General features: G+C 32.2%; 1 protein-coding gene across 3 annotated transcripts in view; it reads right to left on the reverse strand.

Annotated features, from left to right (window-relative positions):
• The window catches only part of LOC108751510 (hormone receptor 4), a 359,461-nt gene that overhangs the window by 76,295 nt on the left and 259,068 nt on the right, over positions 1–24,098 (reverse strand). For all 3 annotated transcript variants that reach the window (XM_018491824.1, XM_018491905.1, XM_018491768.1), the window contains exon 3: positions 6,074–7,066. In XM_018491824.1, the coding sequence (XP_018347326.1) occupies positions 6,074–7,066 (993 nt within the window). The remainder of the gene's footprint in view (positions 1–6,073; positions 7,067–24,098) is intronic.

A 24,098-nucleotide genomic window follows, 5' to 3' on the forward strand; every position in this document is an offset into this window, starting at 1 on the left:
TGAGATCGGACAACAGAGCGGTAGTGCTGTTTGCCCATTTTTGAAGGCGAAAGCTTCCTTTCTTTAATAATTCTATCAATTGATCGTGTGTTTGACGAGCAAAAATCTGATCGGCTGCACCAAAAGCGCAATCGTCAACATATGTCTGATGACGTAAGACGGGAACCGCAAGCAAAAATTTGGCACCTTCATTGTCTAGTTGATCTAAGACCCGAAGGGTTAAGTAGGAAGCGGCGGTAGATAATGGTGAGAAGACGGTAATCCGTGATTAGTTCACCAGGGGTACGTTGCCACACAATGCGCTGGTAGTCAATGTCCGGGAGTCAACTAAGATTTGCCGATACATTTTGGCGATATCGGCGGTAAACACGTAACGGTATTGGCGTCATTGCATTAGGACAGTAGCTAAATCCCTCTGAAGTTTAAGGCCAATGAGCATATGGTCGTTCAACGACGTCCCGTTTGAGGTGCGGCATGAAGCGTTGAAGACAACTCGTAAGCGGGTGATTGCACTGCTCACGTAAGACAGCGTGATGCGGAATATAATAAGTTTGCTCTGGTTTGATAATTTCTGTCGGTGGACTTTTAGTCATATGATCAAGTGTTTCGTACTCTGCAAGAAATTCGTGGTACTCGGAATGTTAATTAGGTCTTGAAGTAAGCGTTGTTTCAAGCAGTGAAAGCTCGAAACAGCAATAGAACGCGATTCGCCTATCGAGATAGGTGATCCGTTTTTAAACGATAGTCGGACGATATAGCGTTCCTCCGGCGTACAGGAATGTGTAGCTCTGATGTGCTCTTCGCATTGGTGCTCCTCAGAGCTCCGAGGAGCTTTCTAAGGCATTTCCTCAATTTCCCAAAAGCGACGAAGATTGCGATCGAGAATTTCAAGAACAACGTCGTTATGCGCTCGGAAATTTACTCAGTAGTCGGAAACGAGGCTATTGGTCCAGAAAGAATCCAGCCGAGAGTAATATTTTGCGCGGTAGACTCATGTGCAGAACCTTTTCGAACACCGTCGAGAACAAGCATGCCGAATAGATCGACACTGATTATGATGTCGATTGGATCCGAATTCATGGAGTCACGATCGGCAAGTTCGTGTTCTGCGACATGTTTCCAATTGTACGCGGAATCGATTCGGTAAATATTTCGTTAATGAAAATCGAAGTATAAACGCGGTCATCCGTCGCGATACGTCGGAGTAATCGTAATTTGGACATCGTGACGCACGACTGCATTTCGTTAATGTCGGTAATGAAAACGGAGCGATTAATTCTCGAAAGGCGTAGCGTTGAGCAAGTAATTCGGAAATAAACGTAGATATGGATCCCTGATCAAGGAGCGTGCAAACGGTGACCCAATGTTTATGAGGCGAATAAACGCACGTGCGCGGTTGCGAGCAAGATTTTGGAGCTCGGCGCTATGATTTTCGATAATAAGTGCGTAGCAACGGCGGTGACACTCTCGTTACTCGTGGGTGCGGACGTCGACGGTTAGTGTCGACAGGCTGAACGGAATTATCAAAATGTAACAACGTATGATGCTATTTATTATACTGTCGACACGTGCGAAAATTTGTACAATCTTTCACGGAATGCTTCGTACTGAAGTTTTACACAGCGTTTCTGATTTTTAATAAATTCAAAACATTGGGATGGAGTTTGCTTTAGTAATATAGAACATTGATACAATAGATAGTTCGCTTTGCACAATGAGCACAAGAACGGAATAGTAGATGCGTTATATAAGGCCAGAGATTTTTTTTTGGAAGTCGTCTGTGACTTCTCTGTTACGTTCGCGAGTGCAATCGCGTCAAACGCGCGAATGCGAGATGCGAGAAATTTATCAAGTTCGCGATAACGCGGGTAATCTATGGTATCACCGAGTTTAAGTTCCCTAGCTTTACGCGATGACTTATCGAGTTTTTGTGCAACTAGAAAAACAAGCCAATTATTCCAATATTCAGTAGCGCAACCGAGATTGCTTAGAGCTTGGATCGCTTTATTAGTTTGATCGCGAAGCGTGCGAAGATCGTTGGAGGTTTCTGTGAGCGACGGTAAATTGAAAAGCGATTGTAAACGTATCATAATAAGGCGACATTTATTGTCGTACCAGGAAACGAGAATATTCCACGCGATAGTGAAATTATCATTGGTTACCGAAGTGTCAAGGGCGTTACTTGCATCCTCTTTTACACAAATAATGTATGCGCTCGACATTCGTTAAACTCTGATCATCATGAATTATCGATTTAAATTTTTCGCGAAAGCTTTCCCATTTACCAAACTCCCGTCGAAGGTCGCCAAGTTGATCCTCGGAAGATGCGACGATGACCGGAACGAGATATTAAAATCACTTACGTCATGTGCAGCGGATTCGCGGACTTTGTAACCGTCCAGTACCTCAGCCATGTAGTCGGCAGCTTCGTGGTAATAGTCCTCACACATCAAGAAGTAGTTTTGAGTGAATTATGCATGGGTTGTCTTCAATTTCTTGTCCGCAGCTAGCGTAATTTTACAGTTCAACTCTTGGCATCTGGCAAAGGTCTCCTTGAGGATTGCGAGGCGTTGCCACCTTATGGTACGTGTTATCTTGGCATATCCCAGCTTCTTAAAATTAGTGAGTGTGCGAGATATGGCGCCCATCTGCTGGTTTTGTATACTCATCAGTTCATCGAGAGACGACATGATTTCCAACGGAAAAGGCACGACTCGGAACGTTCGAGAGTCAAGCAAAACAATAACTTTCCTTCGGCGACGATCCGGTTCAAAGGACCAAAATATGTTTTGTGTATGACGCTGGTATCACCTTGTATGGAAGGCTCGCTCACCAAGGCGGCGTGTAATAACGATGATTCTCTTTGTTGTAATAATTTAAATTTTATTGTTGAGTCGAATTAAAATTTGTTCGAAGTGGGCGATAGGCAATGCTCGTGGTCCGAGAATTGATGCGTTCGGTTAGGTGCGTGCACATGTTACTCGCACTTGGTACGATGTTTAATAATATCTCGCAGCTATGAAAAAGAATTTGTATTGCGAGCAACGAGACCGGCAAATCTTGCCGGAAACTCAGGGAATTCTCGTGCATTGAATGCTCTCGCGGTACGCGTATATCGGTAACGTTACGTAACAAAATACAGCGTTGATACGCGATAAAACTTCGGTATGGTTCGTTCTAAATATTCGGGATAAGATGCGGTAAGCACGAATATATCGATAGATGATCCGTATTGATCAGGATTAGGAAGCGAACTGAACTTTCGCATTCGGAACGTGCGCGATAGTCAACTTTTTGAGTGTCGCGCGAGGGGGGTGTCGCGTGCCATCTGAGATAGAGTGATTAAAACAGGAGCGAGATGTTTCATGTTTTAAACGAAATGTTGATCGCAGGCATGATTAAACGAGGACGGCTAGGTGTCTATGAGCTATTTATATATATCTCCGAGAATATATTTTTGAAATAATAATGATTCCGGAATAGCTTGAATAATCTACTTATATAATTGTTACATTTTTAAGGGGGTATTCTAGTCGAGTAAGTAAAAAAATCGATTTTTTTAAATATATTTTGCAAGTATTTAGTATAGAAAATATGTTTGTAGAAGGAATTAGCTCGAAAAAATTAACAAAGCACCTAATAGGGAGCTGTCTCCGGCTCGTTTTCGACGCTCGAACCACGCATGATAAAGTATTATTAATCAACTTTTTTTTTTCGGCTAAAATCAGAAAATCGTTATTCTTAGAAGATCGTGTATATTTGGAGTGGGATCTTTCTAAGGCTGCATTTTCATGCTCGATGCTGAATTCGAGCGTCGAACTTGTTATGTCAAAATTGACGAATACCAAGTATTAATTTTAATCAAGTGACCTGTTTTGAACGTGTGACGTTGAAAATGAGCATCAAGCGTTAGCATGAAAAAGCAGCCTAAAGAGTCTGTCTAACGATCGAGTTTGAGTTTTCTATAAAGGAATATTTGTTTTCTTAGCTTAGTATGGCTTTAAACATTGAGGCGAGCGAACGCAAATTGTTTATTTATGTGCAAAATATTAAAAATGGATTAAAAAGAGGTGAGAAATTTAATTGAGTTCGTATATATTATATCAATTTTAAAAGTTATGAGTGTAATGGAAATGGCTATTGGTCAGAGGAGATGTATGCACACTCCCGGGATGAAGCTTGTATCGTTCGCTCGGACCGCTCAACTAACTTCACTAAAGAGAAAAAAACAAGTCGTAGAGAAGAAAAAAAACTTCTGCAGGATTTTTGTGAGCAAGAGGAAGATTTCCTCTATGGCCCACTATTAGTTAATTGATTGTAAATAAAATTATCTCTATATAATCAATACGAAAAATTTTTTTGATAAAACGCCTTTTTCCAAATCACGTTTTTCAAATTGAAATGATATCTCGAAAAGTAGTTAATCGATCGAGTCGAGCATGCATACATCTTCAGCATATATGGCTATAGTCTCTATCACGATTAAGTCGAAATATTTTTTTTTGTAATTTTTACAACCATTTTGATGAAAAAAGTGGCAAAAATCGAAACTTAATTTTCGATGACGTCATTTTTTTATTTTTCAGTATTTTTATTTTCGTTCTAGTACCTACTATAGCTAATCTCATCCTAATTAAGAATTTCTTTGGTTATTTTTGTTTTAGATGAACAGAAGAATTAGAATCGTGGGAGCCATGAACTTATTTTTATTTCACCACTTTATTTAACATTTTATAGAGTGCATATTTATAATTACTTTTTAATAAAAAAATTCTGAGACATACTTAAAATATGTATAAATAAATAGGAAAAAACCTTATCTCAAAAAATTTTATATTATATTTTTAAAAAATTCGCAAAAGTAGAATAAAAATTCGACTTCTAGACTAGAATACCCCCTGAAGATCTTCCCCCTCTGTACTACCTTTAATCTTAAATATACTTTATATTTGTCACGTGTATAATCGTAGAGAATGAAAATAGTGTTTTATTCTGTTGTAATAATATTCTTAGTAAATATCCAGTTTTGACACCTCATTGATTTTAATATTCTTTAGATATGTTGTAGGACAAAGTATTCTGTGATTCCCCATAAGAATTAAGTAGGAACGGCATTTAGAAGATATAACAAATTAAAGTTTCTTAATAAAGCTATGGCATACGACTTTTCACGCAAAGCAACATTCACTCCACTTCTCCCACCTTTTCCCTATTTCGGAGCGCTCGACTTCCACATGAAGCGACTCCCACTCCACCTCCCCTCCTGCTTAGGGGTGTATGATTTCCACGCAAAGCGACTCGCACCTTCCCTCCTGCTTCGGGGCATATGACTTTCTAAATAAATATCGTCAATCTCGGAGAATCGTGCCAGTCGTGCGCTCCTTGGCAGGAGGGAGATAAGAGTCGTTTTGCATGGAAGTTGTGCACCCCCAAGCAAGGAAGGAAATGGGGTGGGAGTCGCTTTGCGTGGAAGTTGTATGTCCCTAAGCAGAGGGGAGGTGGGATGAGAGTCGCTTCGCGTGGAAATCGTGCGCCCCCAAGCAGGGAGTAGGGTGGGGTAGAAATCGCTTATGCCAAATCCTCTGTATATTATAGAACTATTATTTACTATATTTCTTAAGCCAATGCCTTCCTCTACTTAATTCTTGTGGGGAATCACTCAAGATACTTTTCCCTACAACATATTTGAAGGAAATCGGTGAGGTATCACCTAAAAGGGATATTTACCGTATTTTTTAAGTCAAAAAGTAACTGTGATTTAAACTAAATTCTATGGATATTCTTTGTGATTTTCATAACTAATACTAATACTAATTGTAAGATGTAATAATTTCCGATCATTGGATCTAAATGACGAAGGAAAGGAGGAAATTTGTATTAGATACTTCTTTGTTAGAAGGGTACTTTTATTATAAATATTATATGTTATTTAAAAATTATATTTAGTAATTATATATGAGTAATGCATCCTCGCGACTGATTCAAAATAATTAATGATTAAGTATGAAAGGATAAATCGTTAAATAAATTTAATGTGAGAAGTATTTGATTTAGTAAAAAATGCAGGACTTACACGAGGTTGCCGTAGTGGTAGCGCCGGTAGTGACACAGCTGACATTGGTACCGCTGGAACTGGTGGAGACAGTTGTTGCATTCTGCCCACCGTAACTAACGGCGCTGCTGATGACACCGTTGAGTAGCCTCTGCGTAGCGAATCCCTGTACGCTAGTAGTGTTCTGAGACCAAAATTGATGATGAGCCACCAACAGATGTGGTGGTACCGGGGGTGCGCGTGATCTTGGTGGCGCCGGTGGTGAGTGTTGCTGTTGCAGGGATCCGTGTGGTCTAGCCGAACCAACTGCGCCGGGACTAATGTTCAGGTTCAGGTTGAATTGAGATGACGGGCTATTCCGGTGACTAGGTTGGTTGGAGGCTTCCGAACGACCACCGATACCACTGCCACCGCCACTACTACCGCCCCCACCTCCGTCGAAGACCGAATTGTCGGATTCTTCCTTAGTCTGGACGGACGATAGGTCGCCCTTTAAGTCCGGGCTGTCACTCCTCGAGGAGGCATCTTGGGTAATCGGAGTCGACGAGACCGCTGGAATTGGCGAGTACGGCGATGTTTTGATCTGTACAGGGGTGATGGAGCGTTGATGTTGTTGCTGTTGCTGTGATTGCTGATGTTGCTGTTGCTGCTCATCGGAGACTCTGAAGCTCATCATCGGACCGGCATCCGGGAAAACCGAGTCAGGCGACGCACGATCCGAGCATCCCGCGTCGCGACCTTCTTGACCGTTTCCTCTTCCACCTCCGCCATTACCGCTGCTGATACCACGAAGAGAGTCTCCTCGTGGTGGTCCTGGACTCGGACTGCCCAGCAGGTTATACTCGCTCGTCACTCTGATCTGGCAGCCCGGCGAGCTCGGCATGTTCGTTTCCGGCGACAGAGTTGAGGTGTCGGCCATACTCTCCCCTGGAGCAGGAAAGTTTATGGGTGAAGGTGCGTCCGTCGTCGGGTTCCCCTGCGGCGAGCCTGCTGATCCGAGGGATACCGGGGAGTCTGAGAAATAAGGCATTGATCTCACGTTTATACTCGGACTGCGGACAGTCTGTAACGCGATGGGATGTTTTTTTTCCATTTTTCTTTACCCTCGCACGATTAAATATAATAATGCAGGAATATGGGATCGTTATTTACGCGCACGTTATATTTCATAATAAAATTGAATGCACAGAGGAATGGAAACGAGAAAGAGGAATCGGCAAATTGGAGAATTGAAGCAAATTAATGATGTTGTAACATCGTTGTATACGTTGTATACGTGACTAATTGGTGGCGCAAGCTGATGCTCGGAGGGTGAAGGTGAGATAATAAGCTATGATGGAATAACGTATTGCATCTCCTTATGATCTTCCTTGATATTTGGTTTCCGAATTAACACATTCCAGTGACATTCCGAGTTAATGAATAAGTTTAATGTGCGATATAATAGTTTAATTGTTATTAATTTAAAAATCCAACTCTATTTAATATCAACTCTATTTAATATCTTAGAAACACAATATATAATACAAACTTCGTATAATATAAAAATTAAATTGCATTATTTTAAAAATTAAATAAGGTCTGCACACACTTTCCGTAACAGTAATCGTAAAATGTTCCGTAAAAGTTAACCAATCAGAGATGAAAATTTTCGAAAATTGTTAATTGGCTAATTCTTACGATTCCTGTTACGGAAAGTGTGTGCGAGTCCGTTAACATTATTTTAAAGATATAATTTGTTTATATCATATTCCTTTACGTGAAAATTTTACATAAAAGAATATTAATAGATTAAAGCATATGCTTTAAATATTTACAAATTTCAAACCTATGTTTTTTATTTGTTCGTTCTAAAATTCTAAGATTAATTATTTGAAGTCAGCGATATTATATACTACTCAACAAAAAATAGAAAATACTTTCGAACATGCTCAAAATGGTGCAATATTCAAAACACCGTAACTTAATGAAAAATCGTCGTAGATAAAAAATTAAAAAAGCATTTGAGAGCTTAAAACTTTTGTTTTTGAAATTAATGATTGATATTTCAATCTGACTGATCCTTTACAATGTGGACACAAATGGATATCCGCTAAAATTTTTACAAAGGTCTACGGTCTATTTTTACATGAAGTAAAAATCATAAAATTGCAATTTATAGCAATCGAAAAGAGTGAATCTTTAATTTGCTTTTTATTGAACGTTGCACGATTTTTTTTTTACCGAGTTATTGAACGTTGAAACAAAAATGATCACTTTTGCTTTTGCTTTTAAAAATAAAAAAATTAAATAAAAAATTATTATCATGATTTTATTTATAAAACCATTTAATGGAACCGCCGTTATAAAATTACAAACGACATCAGTGATGGATTTAAAACTTATTTTAATTTATTATGTCTCGATAGGCAACCGCTCGTTATGCAATCCTATATCCAATAATACGGTATATACAATAATTGTGTATATACAAAGTATTTCATTTTTCCTCTCTGTAAAAAATAGCGCCTCTCGTAATAGATTCAATATGAGATATTCTTTTACAAATCGAGCATTTAATATGGGGGGTAACATTTTTAATTTACTACAAAATTTTTTACGCGTTTTCTATATAAAATAAGCCGATACGTATTTTGGCAATTTTTTTTGTCAATATTTTCAAAAATACGGAAGGTTTTTAAAACTCGCCGTTCATGTATTTCTTAAAATCGCGATAAAACTTCACTTCTATTCATACAGAGTCTAAATTGTGATTATTTCAAATATATATAAAAGAATTATCTACATTTACGTATTTATTATTACTATAACTGTTATTAAATTATGATTATTATAAACAAATAAAATATTAAAAATCATTATTAAAAGCTACTATTAAAGGCCACCAAAATAAAAACAAGAAAAAATACGTCCTAATAAATAATAATAATGCTTTCAATGTTTTGGCAGCAATTGCAATAAATTCACACCTATCTACTAGACAATTAAGTTGAGATAGTGGTATTGGTAAATCTTCTATTTCAAGGATTTTACATAATAAGATGCACCCATATCACATCTCTTTACATCAAGAAATGACTGGAAACGATTTTATCCAGAGGGTGAATTTTTGTAATTGGATACAAGAAAAATCAATTCAGAATGATGCATTCCTATCGAAAATGCTTTTTTCAGACGAAGCTACATTTAATAATATTGGAACTGTGAATCGACACAATATGCATTACTAGTCTCCAGTAAATTCTAGGTGGATGCAAACTGTGCAGTTTCAACACCGTCATTAAATGTATGGTGTGGTATTTGGGTGACTATCTAATTGGACCACATTTTTTTTACACAACTCTTAATGGCAATACGTACACAAATTTCTGGCTTAATACACTTTCGTCATTATTAGATGTTCCTCTATCCTTACGTCTGGTTGTGGTTTCAATAAGACGGTGCACCGCTATATTAAGCTCGTTCTTCTCGCAATGCATTAAATATCCAATTAAATGGATAGGAAGAGGAAGTCTGACGTCGGTTTAATACTCAAATTAACAAATGTTTAGAAGTCCATGGAAACATTTTTGAACATTTATTACAATAAATTTTCTTATTCAAACTTTCTATTGTACTTATTTCATTATTCGCACCCATTCCTCAAAATTTCTGAATTTTTCATTCTCAAGGTCACATGAAAGGTCATGGTATTATAGGCCATGAGATTCGTCTTGACCTCAGCTATTACTCTATAATGATAAAAATATATAGTCCTATTTAAAAAAATATCAATAATCTTGAAGGCTTTCAAAATATGACATTGAGAAAGAAATAATTTCCACCATGTGTATCCCTTCGAACAAACAATTTCTTCCTTAGGTAGTTTCGCGTATCATTAACGATAATTAATTAATATCATTCGCGTATCATTAACGGAGATATTGCCTTGTAACAGAGTTACTGAGACACTCTGTATAGTTACACGTTTTAGCACATTGTAATTCCAGTCTTACAATACCATATACATTAAATGCGCTACACTTAGGGTAATTCCAGTATATACGCCGCACCTGACAAAAACTTAATTTATTAAGTATTATTTACTCATTTTAAGATAAATGAACTATATTAGTAAAAACTTTGTACTGTCTACTACTATGGAAAAAAATATTAAAAATCCGAAATACTTATTTTCCGTATTAAAAAAAAACTTCTTGAAACCCTTGCATTTTTACCATATATCCCATAGGAATGGGATATACGGCTATTCATAGGGAGAGGGGGATACGGCTCATAAAAAGTTTACAAATAATGCTTATAAATAAGATGTAAAATATGTTTACAGTTTTATTAAGGAATAAGAATGATAAATATGTATATAAAGTAATAAATAATAATTACATTCTTCCTACATATATTACAAGTGTTATTACATATTTTATGTAACATATTTTATGTAATGTGTTTATTGCATTTAGTGCACTGAATCCAATCTGAGCACTTTGTATGTTTTGAGTATAAATTCCGCCCACTAAAAATATATCGCCATATATTTCAAACAGATGGGCAATATGAGACAATAAATTAAACAAAGAATACAAGAATAAAACACTTGTATTTTTCTATACAATGCTTTACTATTCCTCTACACTTATATATCACGAAATAATCACTAAGTCTTTTACGCGCCCTACAGTCATGTAGATTATAATTTATAATGACGCTACTTACAGTGACAAATCGATTCAATTCACAATAATTTCATTAATATTAACAGTAAGAAACTAAAATCATAACACAATACTAACATAAAGGCATGTAACAGAGTAATTGCAAAAAAATTACCTCCACTTCTTTTATTTTTTTCTGAGATCTGCGGCATAAATTTTAGCACAGCGTATTTGCCGGAGTTACCCTATATACTGAAGCAAGGTTCGTTATAAGTTAGGGATAATATATTTTATTCATTAATTAATATTGGCATATTTGGCATTGAATCAGTGATTATCCACTGATTCAGATTTAGAGAGCAGACTCTATTTGTGTACTGAAATTGCAAAGAGTAACGTTTTCTATGTATTTTTTGTATTTTACGTTTTTCATTTATATTTACCTTCAGTATTAATAACAATAATAATAGTAATTTTTACATTAATAATAATTTAAATTAAACCAATAATAAATAGCATCTTGACCGAATTTAACATCTTTTTTACACCTAAAAATCATCTTCTACCTCCAAAATAAGTACCTTTTTTGAAACGCTTGTAACTATACTATTTTTTTTTAAAGTACATCATCTCATGAGTACTAGATTAAAATTGCATTTGAAAATAAAAATTTTTAAGTAAAAAAGCACATCTTTCCGAACTTAACATGTTTACAATTTTTTTTAGTGTTAAAATTAAATTTTTCACTAAAACATCATTGTACTATTTTCTTAAAGATAAAATTATATACCATAATTTTTTTAAATTATTGGAACTAATAATTGATTTTAATACTTTAAAGATAGGTGGGGTCATTTTACCAGAATAATTATCGTGTGGTTTTTTTCGAAGTGCCACCATGAAAAATTAAAAAGATTTTATCTTTATTAAAAAAATAATCGATTTTCATTTATTATAATTCGATAAAATAGTGATTATAATAAAATTGTTATTGACTACATTTACATGGCACCCTTAATCGAGTTTAATAATAGTAGTTATGAAAATATTGACCAATCACAGTCGTTCCATTCTTCCGAGAAACAGCTATGATTGGTCAATTTTATAACTACGAATATTATAAAATCCGATTAAGCATACCGTCAGTCGTGTAACAGAGGTCATTAATATGATTGATGATATTTTGATAAGAATATGTAATAATAACAATGATAATGTGAATAAAATAAAGAAAACAAATGTTGTTATAATATTTACATTTGTACTTTCGTGTAATAAAAAATATTTTGCTAGCAATTTACTTTTCACTGTATAATACCACTAAGTAAAAATAAATTACTAGTAAAATATTTTTTATTCCAAATTAATACAAATGTAAATATCATGAAACAATAAATATAAAACATAACACATAATAAAATAATGTTTAATAAATAATTTACATTATTCATTCATTTTGAATTTAGTTATGCACCTCTTTAAAGTAATATCAACACACATTTCTTTCCTTATTTTCGGTTCATTAAACATATGGTCGTATTATGCCCGCAATCATTTATTTTCTTTATTTTATTTTATTCACATTGTTATTATTGTTATTATTATATGTATATTATTATCGAAATATCATCAATCATGTTAATAATTTTATTATAACTATTATTTTACCAAATGATAAATAAAAATTGATTGTCTTTTTAAATTTAATATAAACAAAGTCAATAATCGAGCCTTTTGAAGCATACTACACACAATTAAACCATATAAGAAATGACTTATATATAAATTTCAGAAAAATACATATAATACGTTTCGGAATCATCGTTCGCTCTTCAGTTAATTAAGATATTAATATAATGATGACAAGATTTACATGAGTTGGTGAGCTGTTAATAATGGACGTAAAGCACAGTTGAATGTCGCAATGTAATTTTCTTCCTTACTGGTTGCCGTCATGTGTATGAAAAGTCATATCGATAAAAAGTGTAGTCAAAAAAGTATGCCAATAGAATTTTTTCTTTCTGATCTGAGTGCACGAGGTAACGTGATGTCCATGTATCTCTTTTTGTCTCTTTGTTCAATGCAGTCACTGATCCTTTGTTGCTATGTGAGATTTAATGACTTGATAAAGCTTTTTGAGAATTGATCTATTTTAAAGTCAGATACATCTTGTATTATTTCAATATATATGTGTACTAATTCTGATTTTAAAAAATTTACGAAAGAACAAGAAACGCTATATCAGACGCGTCTACGCTTTTACGGCTCAAATTCAAATGTGAAAAATCGTTTGGTAGGATAGACAATGGAACTCTGATTTATTTGTTTTTGTTTTTATGAACTCTAATGCAAGAGATGATTCGTCCAAAATCTCAGTGTCTTTTTGAATTTATCCCCTCTATTTGACGAAGATGGATTTTTGCTCTTTTATGTGTAACACTTCAAATATTCTTCTTTTATTATAATTATTTTCTATATCCAAACTTTTTATGCCTCCCCAATCAAAATTATGGTTATTCTCTAAAATATATTGTGTGATGACTGAGTGTCTAGACGGATCATGTATTTTTATGTTTATTCATTCGTGTACCTAGTTGTCTTTTTGTCTGTCTTACAATCATTGCACTTTATTTTATACATAACGTTCTGAGGTTTGTTTAATCAATTTTTATGTACTTTAATGAACAAATTTAGTTTATTTAAACATCTGTATCCTATTGTGAATGTGAACTTATTGATGAAAGACGTGATGGTTAATAAATTTAGAATGAACGGTAAAACAAAAAAACTTTTTTTTTTAAATTGGAATCAAAATTGTTGACATCATTCTTAATTTTATCTTTATGTAAACTTAATTTATAAAAACTCAATTAAATATTTAATTCTTTTTTTATTTATATTGTTAAAAATAAAACTTAAAGAACTATCAAGAATTGTCTATAAGTGTGTTAATTATTAACTCTAAATTCTTTTGGTGATATAGAGGTAGGAGTGAGAGAAGAATACTTCTGTCGACTAAACTGAAAATGGCATCGATTTTATGATATATAGAATGGTTGAAGAAAAATGAAAGATAATGGTCTGAATATGTCTTTTTGTGGAATCAATCTATGATAATTTTATATTTTTCAATTTTTATTAGAAGGTCGAGAAAACTCAGACAATCTTCCTCTTCAATCTCAACCGTAAATTACAATCTGCCATGGAAACTATTAAATGTAGTAAGAATGTCATCAACTTTGTCAATAGGAGCAGTCAGAATGATGTCATTAACATAACGATAGTAAAATGTTATCTTCATATTAATCGAACTAATGTTTTTTCTTTCAGTCTCGCCAAACTATTCGGCTATAAATTCTAGATATAGAGAATAATTATAATAAAAGAAGAATATCTGAAATGTTACACATAAAAGAGTAAATAGAGGGGATAAATTCGCAAAAATACACTGAGAATCTGGACAAATCATATCTTGCGTTATTAGAGTATGTTCATAAAAACAAAATAAATAAATCAAAATTTCTTTGTTTGTCCTACCAAACGATTTTTCACATTCGAATTTGAGCCGTGAAAACGTAGACGCGTCTGATATGGATCTCCTGTTTTCTTGTAAAGTCTGTTTTTAAAAATCAGAATTAGTACACACACACACACACACACACACACACACGCGCGCGCGCGCGCGCGCGCATATATGTATATCAAAATGAATGCCTGCCTAGCTACTCCCCCCCCACACTTAACCAAATCTTAATGAAAAAATTATGTAATAATGTGTTATTTATGCGCTATTCGCGAGAAAAAAATTTTACATTCATTCCATTTAGCTAAAAAAAAAATTTTTTGTAGGGGACTAAGTAGGCAGTCAGTCAGCCCTCGCTCCACCCGTTAAAAACAATCGATTTGGAAAATTAAACACACAGGATTTATGCGCTATTTATGCGCTATCATATGCACACAGTGCATATTAATTTTTGCTCTATTCTTAAGGCACTTCCTTCTTGAAGTAAACAGATTTATTCACCCCTAAGTCATTTAAAATTGCAAAATTAAATACTCTGACTATGCAAAATAATTCTCTGATTTATGCGCTACTATTTCCAAGCATTTTCGATTTTTGCGCTGCAACCCTTAAGGTACTTCCCTCTTAAAGCAAACAGTCATACTTATCTTTAAAATTGCAAAATTACGCTAACTATGTATAATATATCTTTAAAATGAATAAATTTATTAAAGTCCACAAGAATGTGCTTCCGATTGAGTTAAAGAAAAACCTGAAAAAAAAGATTTATACGCTATTTTCAGTTGCGAAATTGTTTGGAAATAATAGCGCATAAATTAAAGATATATTGTGCATAGTTAGATAGCGTAATTTTGCAATTTTAAATGATTTAGGAGTGAATATGACTGTTCGCTCCAAAGGTAAATGCTTTAAGGGTTGCAGCGCAAAAATCGAAAATACTTGGAAATAGTAGCGCATAAATCAGAGAATTATTTTGCGTAGTCAGAGTATTTAATTTGGCAATTTTAAACGACTTAGGGTGAATATGATTGTTCACTCCAAGAGGGAAGTGCCTTAAAAGTTGCAGCGCAAAAATTAAGATTATGTGCATATGATAGCGCATAAATCTTGTATATTTAATTTTCTAACTGAAGAGGGACCTGTGGTCCGAAATGTATTATATGTATTTTTTTGAAATTAATATATAAATCATTCCTTATATGATTTAATTGTGTGTAGTATGCTTCAACTTTAAAAGGCTCGAGTATTGACCTTGTTTATATTTAATTATTTTTTCACATAATACGAGCGTCTTCATATATTTTTTTAAATTTCTTTAGGCTTTTGCACACTTACTAACGTACATTACGACGGTAACAAACGGACTCAGCGGCCAGCGCACAGTGGTACCATCTGAATATGAAAAATAAAATTTTCAATATTTTCATTGAAAAATAAATTTCTTGTAAAATAATCTCTATTTAGTGTGTAAAATTTTAGAAGTAACAATATTTTTCCTTAAAAAAATATAAAGTTATAATTAACAATAAAATTCAAAAAAGATACTTTATCTTCCTACGGTTAAATTAATGAAATAATCAATTGAAGATAAAGATTCACACTTTCGATTATTTTAAACTGCATTTTTACTTCACACCATAGACATTTGTAAAGTTTGTACAAAATTTTCACATTTGACGAGTATCCATTTGTGTCTGTATAGCTCCATATAGGATCAGTCAGATTGAAATATCAATACCAATTTCGAAAATAGAGATTTCAAGCTTTAAATGGCTTCTTTAAACATCTTGCTACGATTATTTTTCACTAGATTATTGCTATTTAAAAATATTAAAAATTTGTGCAACAATTTAGTGGCCCGTTTTTATGTACACTAAATTTTTGCACAAATTGTTAATATTTTTAAATAGCAATAATGTAGTGAAAAATCATCATAGCGAGATATTTAAAAAAGCTTTTTAAAACTTGAAATCTCTACTTTCGAAATTGGTTACTTTCGAAAAAAGCAAATTGGAATTTTAGTTTGCTTTTTTATAGACCTCTGTATGATTTTTTTTCACCGTTATTCAACATTAAAGCAAAAAAGGTTTTTGCTTTGTCATTTTTTTTACGTGTTAGTGTACATAAGAATAATAATTCTTACTTCTACATGTCTCTGCAGATCCACTATAAAGAAATTAAAAAATCATTATTTAATGTGTTTAATGCATCCTCATTTGTGAGTTCTTTTTGATTCCTTTTTTTGTAAAGTTAAATTTTATGTTTATTATAAAAAAATTAATTGTTTTTATTAAAGTAATTATTTAGAACTAAATTAAATAGCAATTAAATTTAATAGCAATTTAACTTTAAAAGAATAATTTAATTTGCATATTATTAGTTTAAAATATCTTATTCAATGACGTATTGATTATTTCATTAATTTAACAGTAGGAAGATAAAACATCTTTTTCAAATTTTATTTAATTATAACTTTATATTTTCTTTTAAGAAAAATATTGTTACTTCTAAAATTTTACACACTAATATAAATAGAGATTATTTTTACAAGAAATTTAGTTTTCAATGAAAAAGTTGAAAGTTTTATTTTCGATCGCCTATATTCAGATCGGTACCACTATGCAGCGCCCGTCCGTCACGTCGCTCGCTGCCGCGCCGCGAAAATTTTCTTCCACGCAGACAATATCAAATGACCATTTTAAAAAAATATTATTTCTATAAAAAATTTAATGAGGAATATGATGGTATTTTTTTTAATTTTTACTTTAGTGGCCTTGAGCAGTAATAAAACTTTAAATATTTTAATTATTTAATTGTTTATAATAATCATAATTTAACAACAATTATAGCAATAATAAATACGTAAATGTAGATAATTCCTTTTAGCCTTAAAATGAGCATAATTTGGATTCTGTAAGATAAATAAAAGTGAAGTTATTGCGATTTTAAGAAGTGCATAATCGATGAGCTTTTAAAACTTTAATCTTCGGTATTTTAGAAAATATTGACTAAAAAAAATTGCCAAAATACGTGACGGCTTATTTTATATAGAAAACGCGTAAAAAAAGTTTGAAACAAATAAAAAATGTGATCCCATATTTTTTACGAAATCCGTTCGATTTATAAAAGAATATACACGAGACGTGCTTTCGTCGCGTTAGCCGCGCCCATAATCACCCATAATCACTCTCCATAGAGGATACTTATATCCACGCAATAAACATGCTATTCAGTCTCTTTACTAATATATTTTATTACTACGTAGGCTGCTAGAAAAGTTTCTGCAATTTAGTACTTCCAGTGGCGCCAACGTTCTGCTACTATCATATCCGTAAAATTAGACGTTTTTAACCTATAATTCAATTGACAGTTTGTACTCAAGCCAACTAGTTTTGTTTGTATAGTATTTTAAAAGAAGTTATTTTATAAGAAAATGGAAATTTCGTGTAAAAATTTTCGGGCAATGATTTTTTATTATTACAAATGTAATCTAACTCCGAAACAATGCATCGATCGACTTCATTTGACTTTTGGGGATGAAACATCATCCAATAGGACTGTTTATAATTGGTTTGCCGAATTCCAGCGTGGACGTATCTTTCTTAGTGATGAATTCCGTGAAGGTCGTCCATCCACGTCTGTTGTTGCCACTAATGTTGATGCTGTGCGTAAAATGATTGAGCGAGACCGGCATATAACATACCGAGATTCAGGCATCCTTAGGCATTGACATGAAAGCAATACATACGATTTTGCATGATCACTTGAGCTTACGGAAACTTTGCAGTCGTTGGATCCCACACAATTTGACCGAAGCTCAAAAACAGGTTCGTGTTAAATGGAGCAAAAAAATGCTCAAGAAATTCAACCGAGGTCGGTCAAATTTGGTCTACAACATCGTTACTGGGGACGAAACATGAATCTATTCGTATGAGCCCGAAAGTAAACAACAATCCACTGTTTGGGTATTTCAAAATAAACCGAAACCAACAAAAATTGTTCGTTCACGCAGTGCTACCAAGTAAATGATTGCTTGTTTTTTCGGTTATACTGGACATGTGACAACCGTGGCTTTAGAGGATCGAAGGACTGTAAATATTGATTGGTATATAACAATTTGTTTGCCAGAAGTCATAAATGAATTGCGTAGAACAAACCGAAATCGTCGCATCATCCTTCATCATGACAACGCCAGCTGTCATACAGCACGTCAAACCGTTGATTTTTTATCCAGTAATAATGTCGAATTGATGACTCATTGTCCGTATTCACCTGATTTATCATCTAATGACTTCTTTTTGTTACCAAACATTAAAAATAAAATGCGTGGTAAGCGATTTGAGTCGCCTGAAGCAGCTGTTGAAACATTTCGTACAGAATGATGATTTCTGAGATTATAGCCTTAGAGTGGAAAAAATGCTTCGAAAATTGGTTCGAGTGTATGCAAAAATGTATCGATCTTAAAGGTGAATACTTTGAAAAACAATAAAACCATTTACCGAATTTTACATGTTTCTTTTCATATTGTTTGCAGAAACTTTTCCAGCAGCCTATGTATAATAAAATATTTGTTGGAGAAATTGCACGATCTATCGCGGTTGGGAAACAATCGTTTTTTCATTTAGTACTTAAGATCTAAATATGGTACTTAAGAAAAAACACTCACTGATTAACATATTTAAATATTTCTTAATATATTTTTTGATGAAATAAGTTGTCTATGTATTTTAGATTAAAAACTCTCTAATACGCTTAAATATGATTTTTTTGTTACAATATACATAAAAAATATATATCGTCCGAAAATACAGGCTTAACAACATTATATTTATCTTGGCTCATAGAGTCAATCCATCATCACTTCATGAATTCCTTCAAACTCCGTTAATATAAGTTTGGTAAGCTTTCAAAGCATATCACGTTTTATAACTTCTCTCGAATAATTGTACTGTGACTTCGATAATTTAAATTTATGCTCATTGTTGTTCTGCGTGTATTTATTTATGGCAAAATTATTTTGTTTGTAGTCTTTTTATATATACGAACAAAGTTCAAAATATCAGCTGCAAATTAGATAATATTATACATGATTAAATGACAAATTAATGAATGTTTTATACTTGTGGGATTATAGAAGTGTAATATCTGAGATATTATTTTTTTATGCGTTACATAAACAAATATGTAATAGCAATGTGTAAAAAAATAAATAATAACTGTAGAAAACATAAGGCTTTCTTTAGATTTTATAGCATTATACACATCGCTATGATATAGCAAAATCCATAGCAAAATATAAAAAATATAATGAAACTTTTCATGTAAAGTAATATAATTGATGAAATCATTCCATAGATCTTATTATTTCAATAAATATTTTCTCGTTTTTTAAGAGATTAAGAAAACTATTAAAAATAAAATTAATGATTCCTGAGAAAATAAGAATTACTGAGAGAAATGATTTTGTTATAGGAACAAATCAAGGAGAAACAAACGTGATGTTAAGAAAACGATCGATTAGTTACAATTGCAAATTAATTATTTCTCATTCATCAATGAAAAAAAAGATTGGTTGCTGCAACAATTTAGATAGTAAAATATGTAGCAGCATATACTGACATTGCGAATAAGCTAACAACTAAAAATTTGCTGCTACAACCAAAAACTGATTGCTGCAGCCATATAGAAATGTTATGCCATATTTTACTATTTAAATTGTTGCAACAACCAATCTTTTCTTTCAGTGTATCGCTAGCAAATAAAAAGCTCATATATATATATATATATATATATATATATATAAGTCGTAGACGGTCTCAAATCGTAAAAAATTGACTAATTCCATTCAAGTATTCTCCCTATATTTGAATGTGGTTGGTAAGTTTCCTATGACTTAAAAAATCCCATGATCATCTATGATTTCTTATGTAAACGATCTTAAAATCTATTCAAAAGATAAGATCAAGTCTATATAGTTCATTTCTATTACTAATTAGTTGATATAGCAAACTAGCAGCAATCACAATAAACCAATTTGTTATCACATATTTACCGATCACTTCAAGGTACTAATGGCTCGTTAAATTAACAAAATCTCTTCTCTCAATGATTAATAATTAATAAAATTTGATTCTTGAAAATAATCATGGTCAAAAGTTTATATGTATATTAGTGAAGAAGACAATTACAAAAGATTTGATTTCCATGTCATCTTTCTGGTGATTCTATTTAAAAGAAGTAACTATTTTCTTTTACTATAAAAAAAGCGCGTAGCACGTGTTGTGTTTCCTATAATGGGAAAGTTACTTTGGTAGGTAATTGAGTTAATAGAGAATTTCTGTTACCATTAAAGCACCCGTTTGCTTTCGATGCGTTCTTAACGATGCATTGTACCCTGCGGTGTTGAAGGATATAAGATGGCATGTGTAATGGTGACAATAGTAATGAGACCTTGCATCAAAAGCGCGCACAATATGAAATTAATCCAATAAACAAATAAAAATAGTTTACATAATTATATGTAGACAAAGTATAAGTTTTATTCTGCATATTAATTTCATAATCGTTAATATGAATTAAATTAGATGATTACAATTTCGAAAAAAAAAATGTATAGGTTGAGATATAAATGTCTTATGCCCATGTAAATGCATTTACGTTACATACATTTAGGACATTCTCTATCAAATCGGACACCCCTTCTGTCCAAAATTCAGTTCAACTAAAAAATTTTTTTAGGCTTAAATTACAGGTTGATGTCTACTTTCTTTAGTGCACTGGCCTTTTTCGAAATTCAATACGACGGGCCTAACATGACCGCTATTGTTCATGAAATACCGATTGAGAATGCTTAAATCATTACTCAAATGGGCTAAGATTCGTCCAATTTTATGAACATCAGCCAAGAAAGAAAAATGTTCAAAGATGTCAAAGGGATTGCGGATTATCGCCATGTCGTGATTCATTGCTAATTATTGCTAATGTCAACGTTTCGTGAACCTTGCCTTTCACTTTATCAGAGCAAGGAGCGCACTGATACTGTTGAGACTGATACTTTTGAGAAAAATACATAAATCGCATTTTTCTCGAAATAGTATTTTCCAGAAAAATGATTGCTATAATAACTCGCATACAATTTTAATCTAATAAACTTAAAATTTTTAGATATTTATAACACTTTTCTTCTCAATCAGTACTTCATGAACTACAGCCAGCCATCAGTTAAATTCACCATATTAAATTTCCAACAAAAGTATTAAAGAAAGTAAACATGTGTATACCTACAATTTAAATCCACACATAGAAAAATATATACTGTACGCAAGTAATAATGACTTGTTCCAAGTATTTCAAAAGTATTTCAAAAAGTTCATATATCCGCAAATCTATTATAAATTTATCACAAGTATCCAATTTATTCAAAATATGTATATTGAATTCTAGAAAAAATGTAATACTTTAATCAAAAATATTAAATTAAATAAAAAATTCAATTTACTTATTATCTAGAATCCAGATGGAAGAAAACTATATGTTTTAACAAAGATTTCTTTTTTTCTTAAGAAGAATTCTTCCTTTGCTTAAATCATATTTACTTGTAATAAGAAAATTACGGTTATATCTTAATGAAAAAAAAATTTTTTGTATTTATTATTATTTTTTATTTATCCAATTTATATTTTTACTGTTTTGGACACTCATATATTCTGTCTTATTAACTACAATTAATTATTGAAAAAATGCATCGCCGGCAAGATTTGAACCTACGATTCCTAGAACGACTTAGTAAGCCTAATACATTTACACTGAGCTAATCGCACACTTGTAATCGAGTCGCTGCCAATATCTTCTACTGTAAATCTTAATTTCATGATGACAGTTTCATATTATTAATATTTGAGGAGATTACATGGAAACGAAATACGCTGGTATTTATTAATTCAAAATAATTAAGATAAATAGTACATGAAAAGATATCATTACTGAATAATATAAAGATCATGTTTACAATTTAGTTCCAAAATAAATATTTGCTTAAATTGAAAATTGAATTTATTTCAAACAAGAAAAAAATTTCTAAACTATATTTCGCTTTTCCTAAATCTGTTGTATAGAATTGAAAGAAATATACCAATTTTTTTGATCTAATAAATTTTCTTACATCAATATATTATTAAATATTCAAGTTAATCAAATCTGACTTTTCTTCGATAAAATTTTATAATATACAATACTTTAAAAGAGAATAAATTCTTGTTTTAAATATACGATATTGAGTATTTCTGAAACTTGTGTTACACTTTAAGCTACTACTAGCAAGAAAATATTCTTTATTGAACCGTTATTTAAAAGAAGAAAAATAAAATAAATAATTACTTTTCTTAGGAATAGAATGATATTTTTCTGTGTGCAGACAGAAATTTTTTGAATTGAATTTGGACAAAGGGGGGTGTTCGATTTGATAGAGAATGCCCCATATGCATCTAAAAACCTATATCATACTTCAATGAATTTGTTTCATCAGTACTAATATATATAAAAAATGTATAAAAATATACTACCTATATTAAAAAAAAAAGAATGATCTTAATAAGATAAAAACATTTCAGAATTGATAATTTATTGTTTCATAAACAAATTATTATTCAGAGACCATCTACATATGCGTGCGATCACACATTATACATGATACGTAAATTTAATTTTCAAAATAATCTGCTTCAACTATAAAAAATCTAAAATAGAAAATATGCAGGAAATTTTTTATATTTAAAGGAACACATTTTTTATCTTTTTACACCGAAAAAGACTATATTTTATGAAACGATAATTTCAAGTGTAATAGTTGTTCAAAAGTTTTTCTTATTTATTGCAAAAAGAATGTGACTACGATTGTTCGAGGTTAAGGAAGGAATGTAGTTGACAAGGCCAGATTGTGATTATGGGTACTTAGGTGACAGTTTCCAAGCTATTAATAGACTAATCGTCATGGAAGTTAGTCGAGCGAATTATTTATTCGTGGATTCATCTCGATGTCACGAAATATCGATAATTATTTCGCATGATTACCAAATCAAAGAGATCGAATCGGATTTTTTCCTTGTTGATCATTAAGAAAGAGATTATCGCTTATAGCTGTCGTAGAGCAATTATATTTTGCTTAGTCATATATGCAATGGCATTTATATATCAGACTGACGACCAATTATTAATGTCAATGTGCTCTAACGATGTATGAGTGACATGTACTTACCGTACAATGATAGTTAAGGATAATGACAATGATCCGTCGCGAAATGTGATGAGGTTATTGATCTTTTGTATTGATAGTTAAATTTTTCAAGACGTTCAAGAAACAATTCCTAGTAGTGTAATAATACAGTTATGGAGTTACACAAGACAGTCTTTACCGTTCCTTTCATCCATATATTTTTTTAATTCCTTAATTTACTTGAAGTTAATCTTTTCTAAAAAAGTTGTATTAATCGATTCTAGGTTATAAGTGACAAGAGAAATAGAATAGATAGAGGGCCACTAAAAGCAAGTAAAGAATAGAATATCTTCTAATTAATTCGTATTGAACCTTACTTTAACGAAATATTTATTCTATGTTATTTCTATGTTTAAGTAAGCCGGATATGTTGTAACGTAAACTTAACTCGCGATCTACTTTTATTATTGTAAGTTAAAAAGGTACAGAGACTAATTCTGTGGAACTGTTTACGCGAAACAAATTCTATTCTGTACCAATGAAATCTCGAATAATTTTATCGTGTTTCTTTTATTGACTATACATATAAAAACATGCAAAATTTACAAAGTTGTAATTGTATTATATCATAATATTTTTTTTATATAATATAATAAATAT

The sequence above is a fragment of the Trachymyrmex septentrionalis genome, unplaced genomic scaffold (assembly GCF_001594115.1).
Source record: "Trachymyrmex septentrionalis isolate Tsep2-gDNA-1 unplaced genomic scaffold, Tsep1.0 scaffold1, whole genome shotgun sequence".
In the NCBI taxonomy this organism is placed as follows: Eukaryota; Metazoa; Arthropoda; class Insecta; order Hymenoptera; family Formicidae; genus Trachymyrmex; species Trachymyrmex septentrionalis.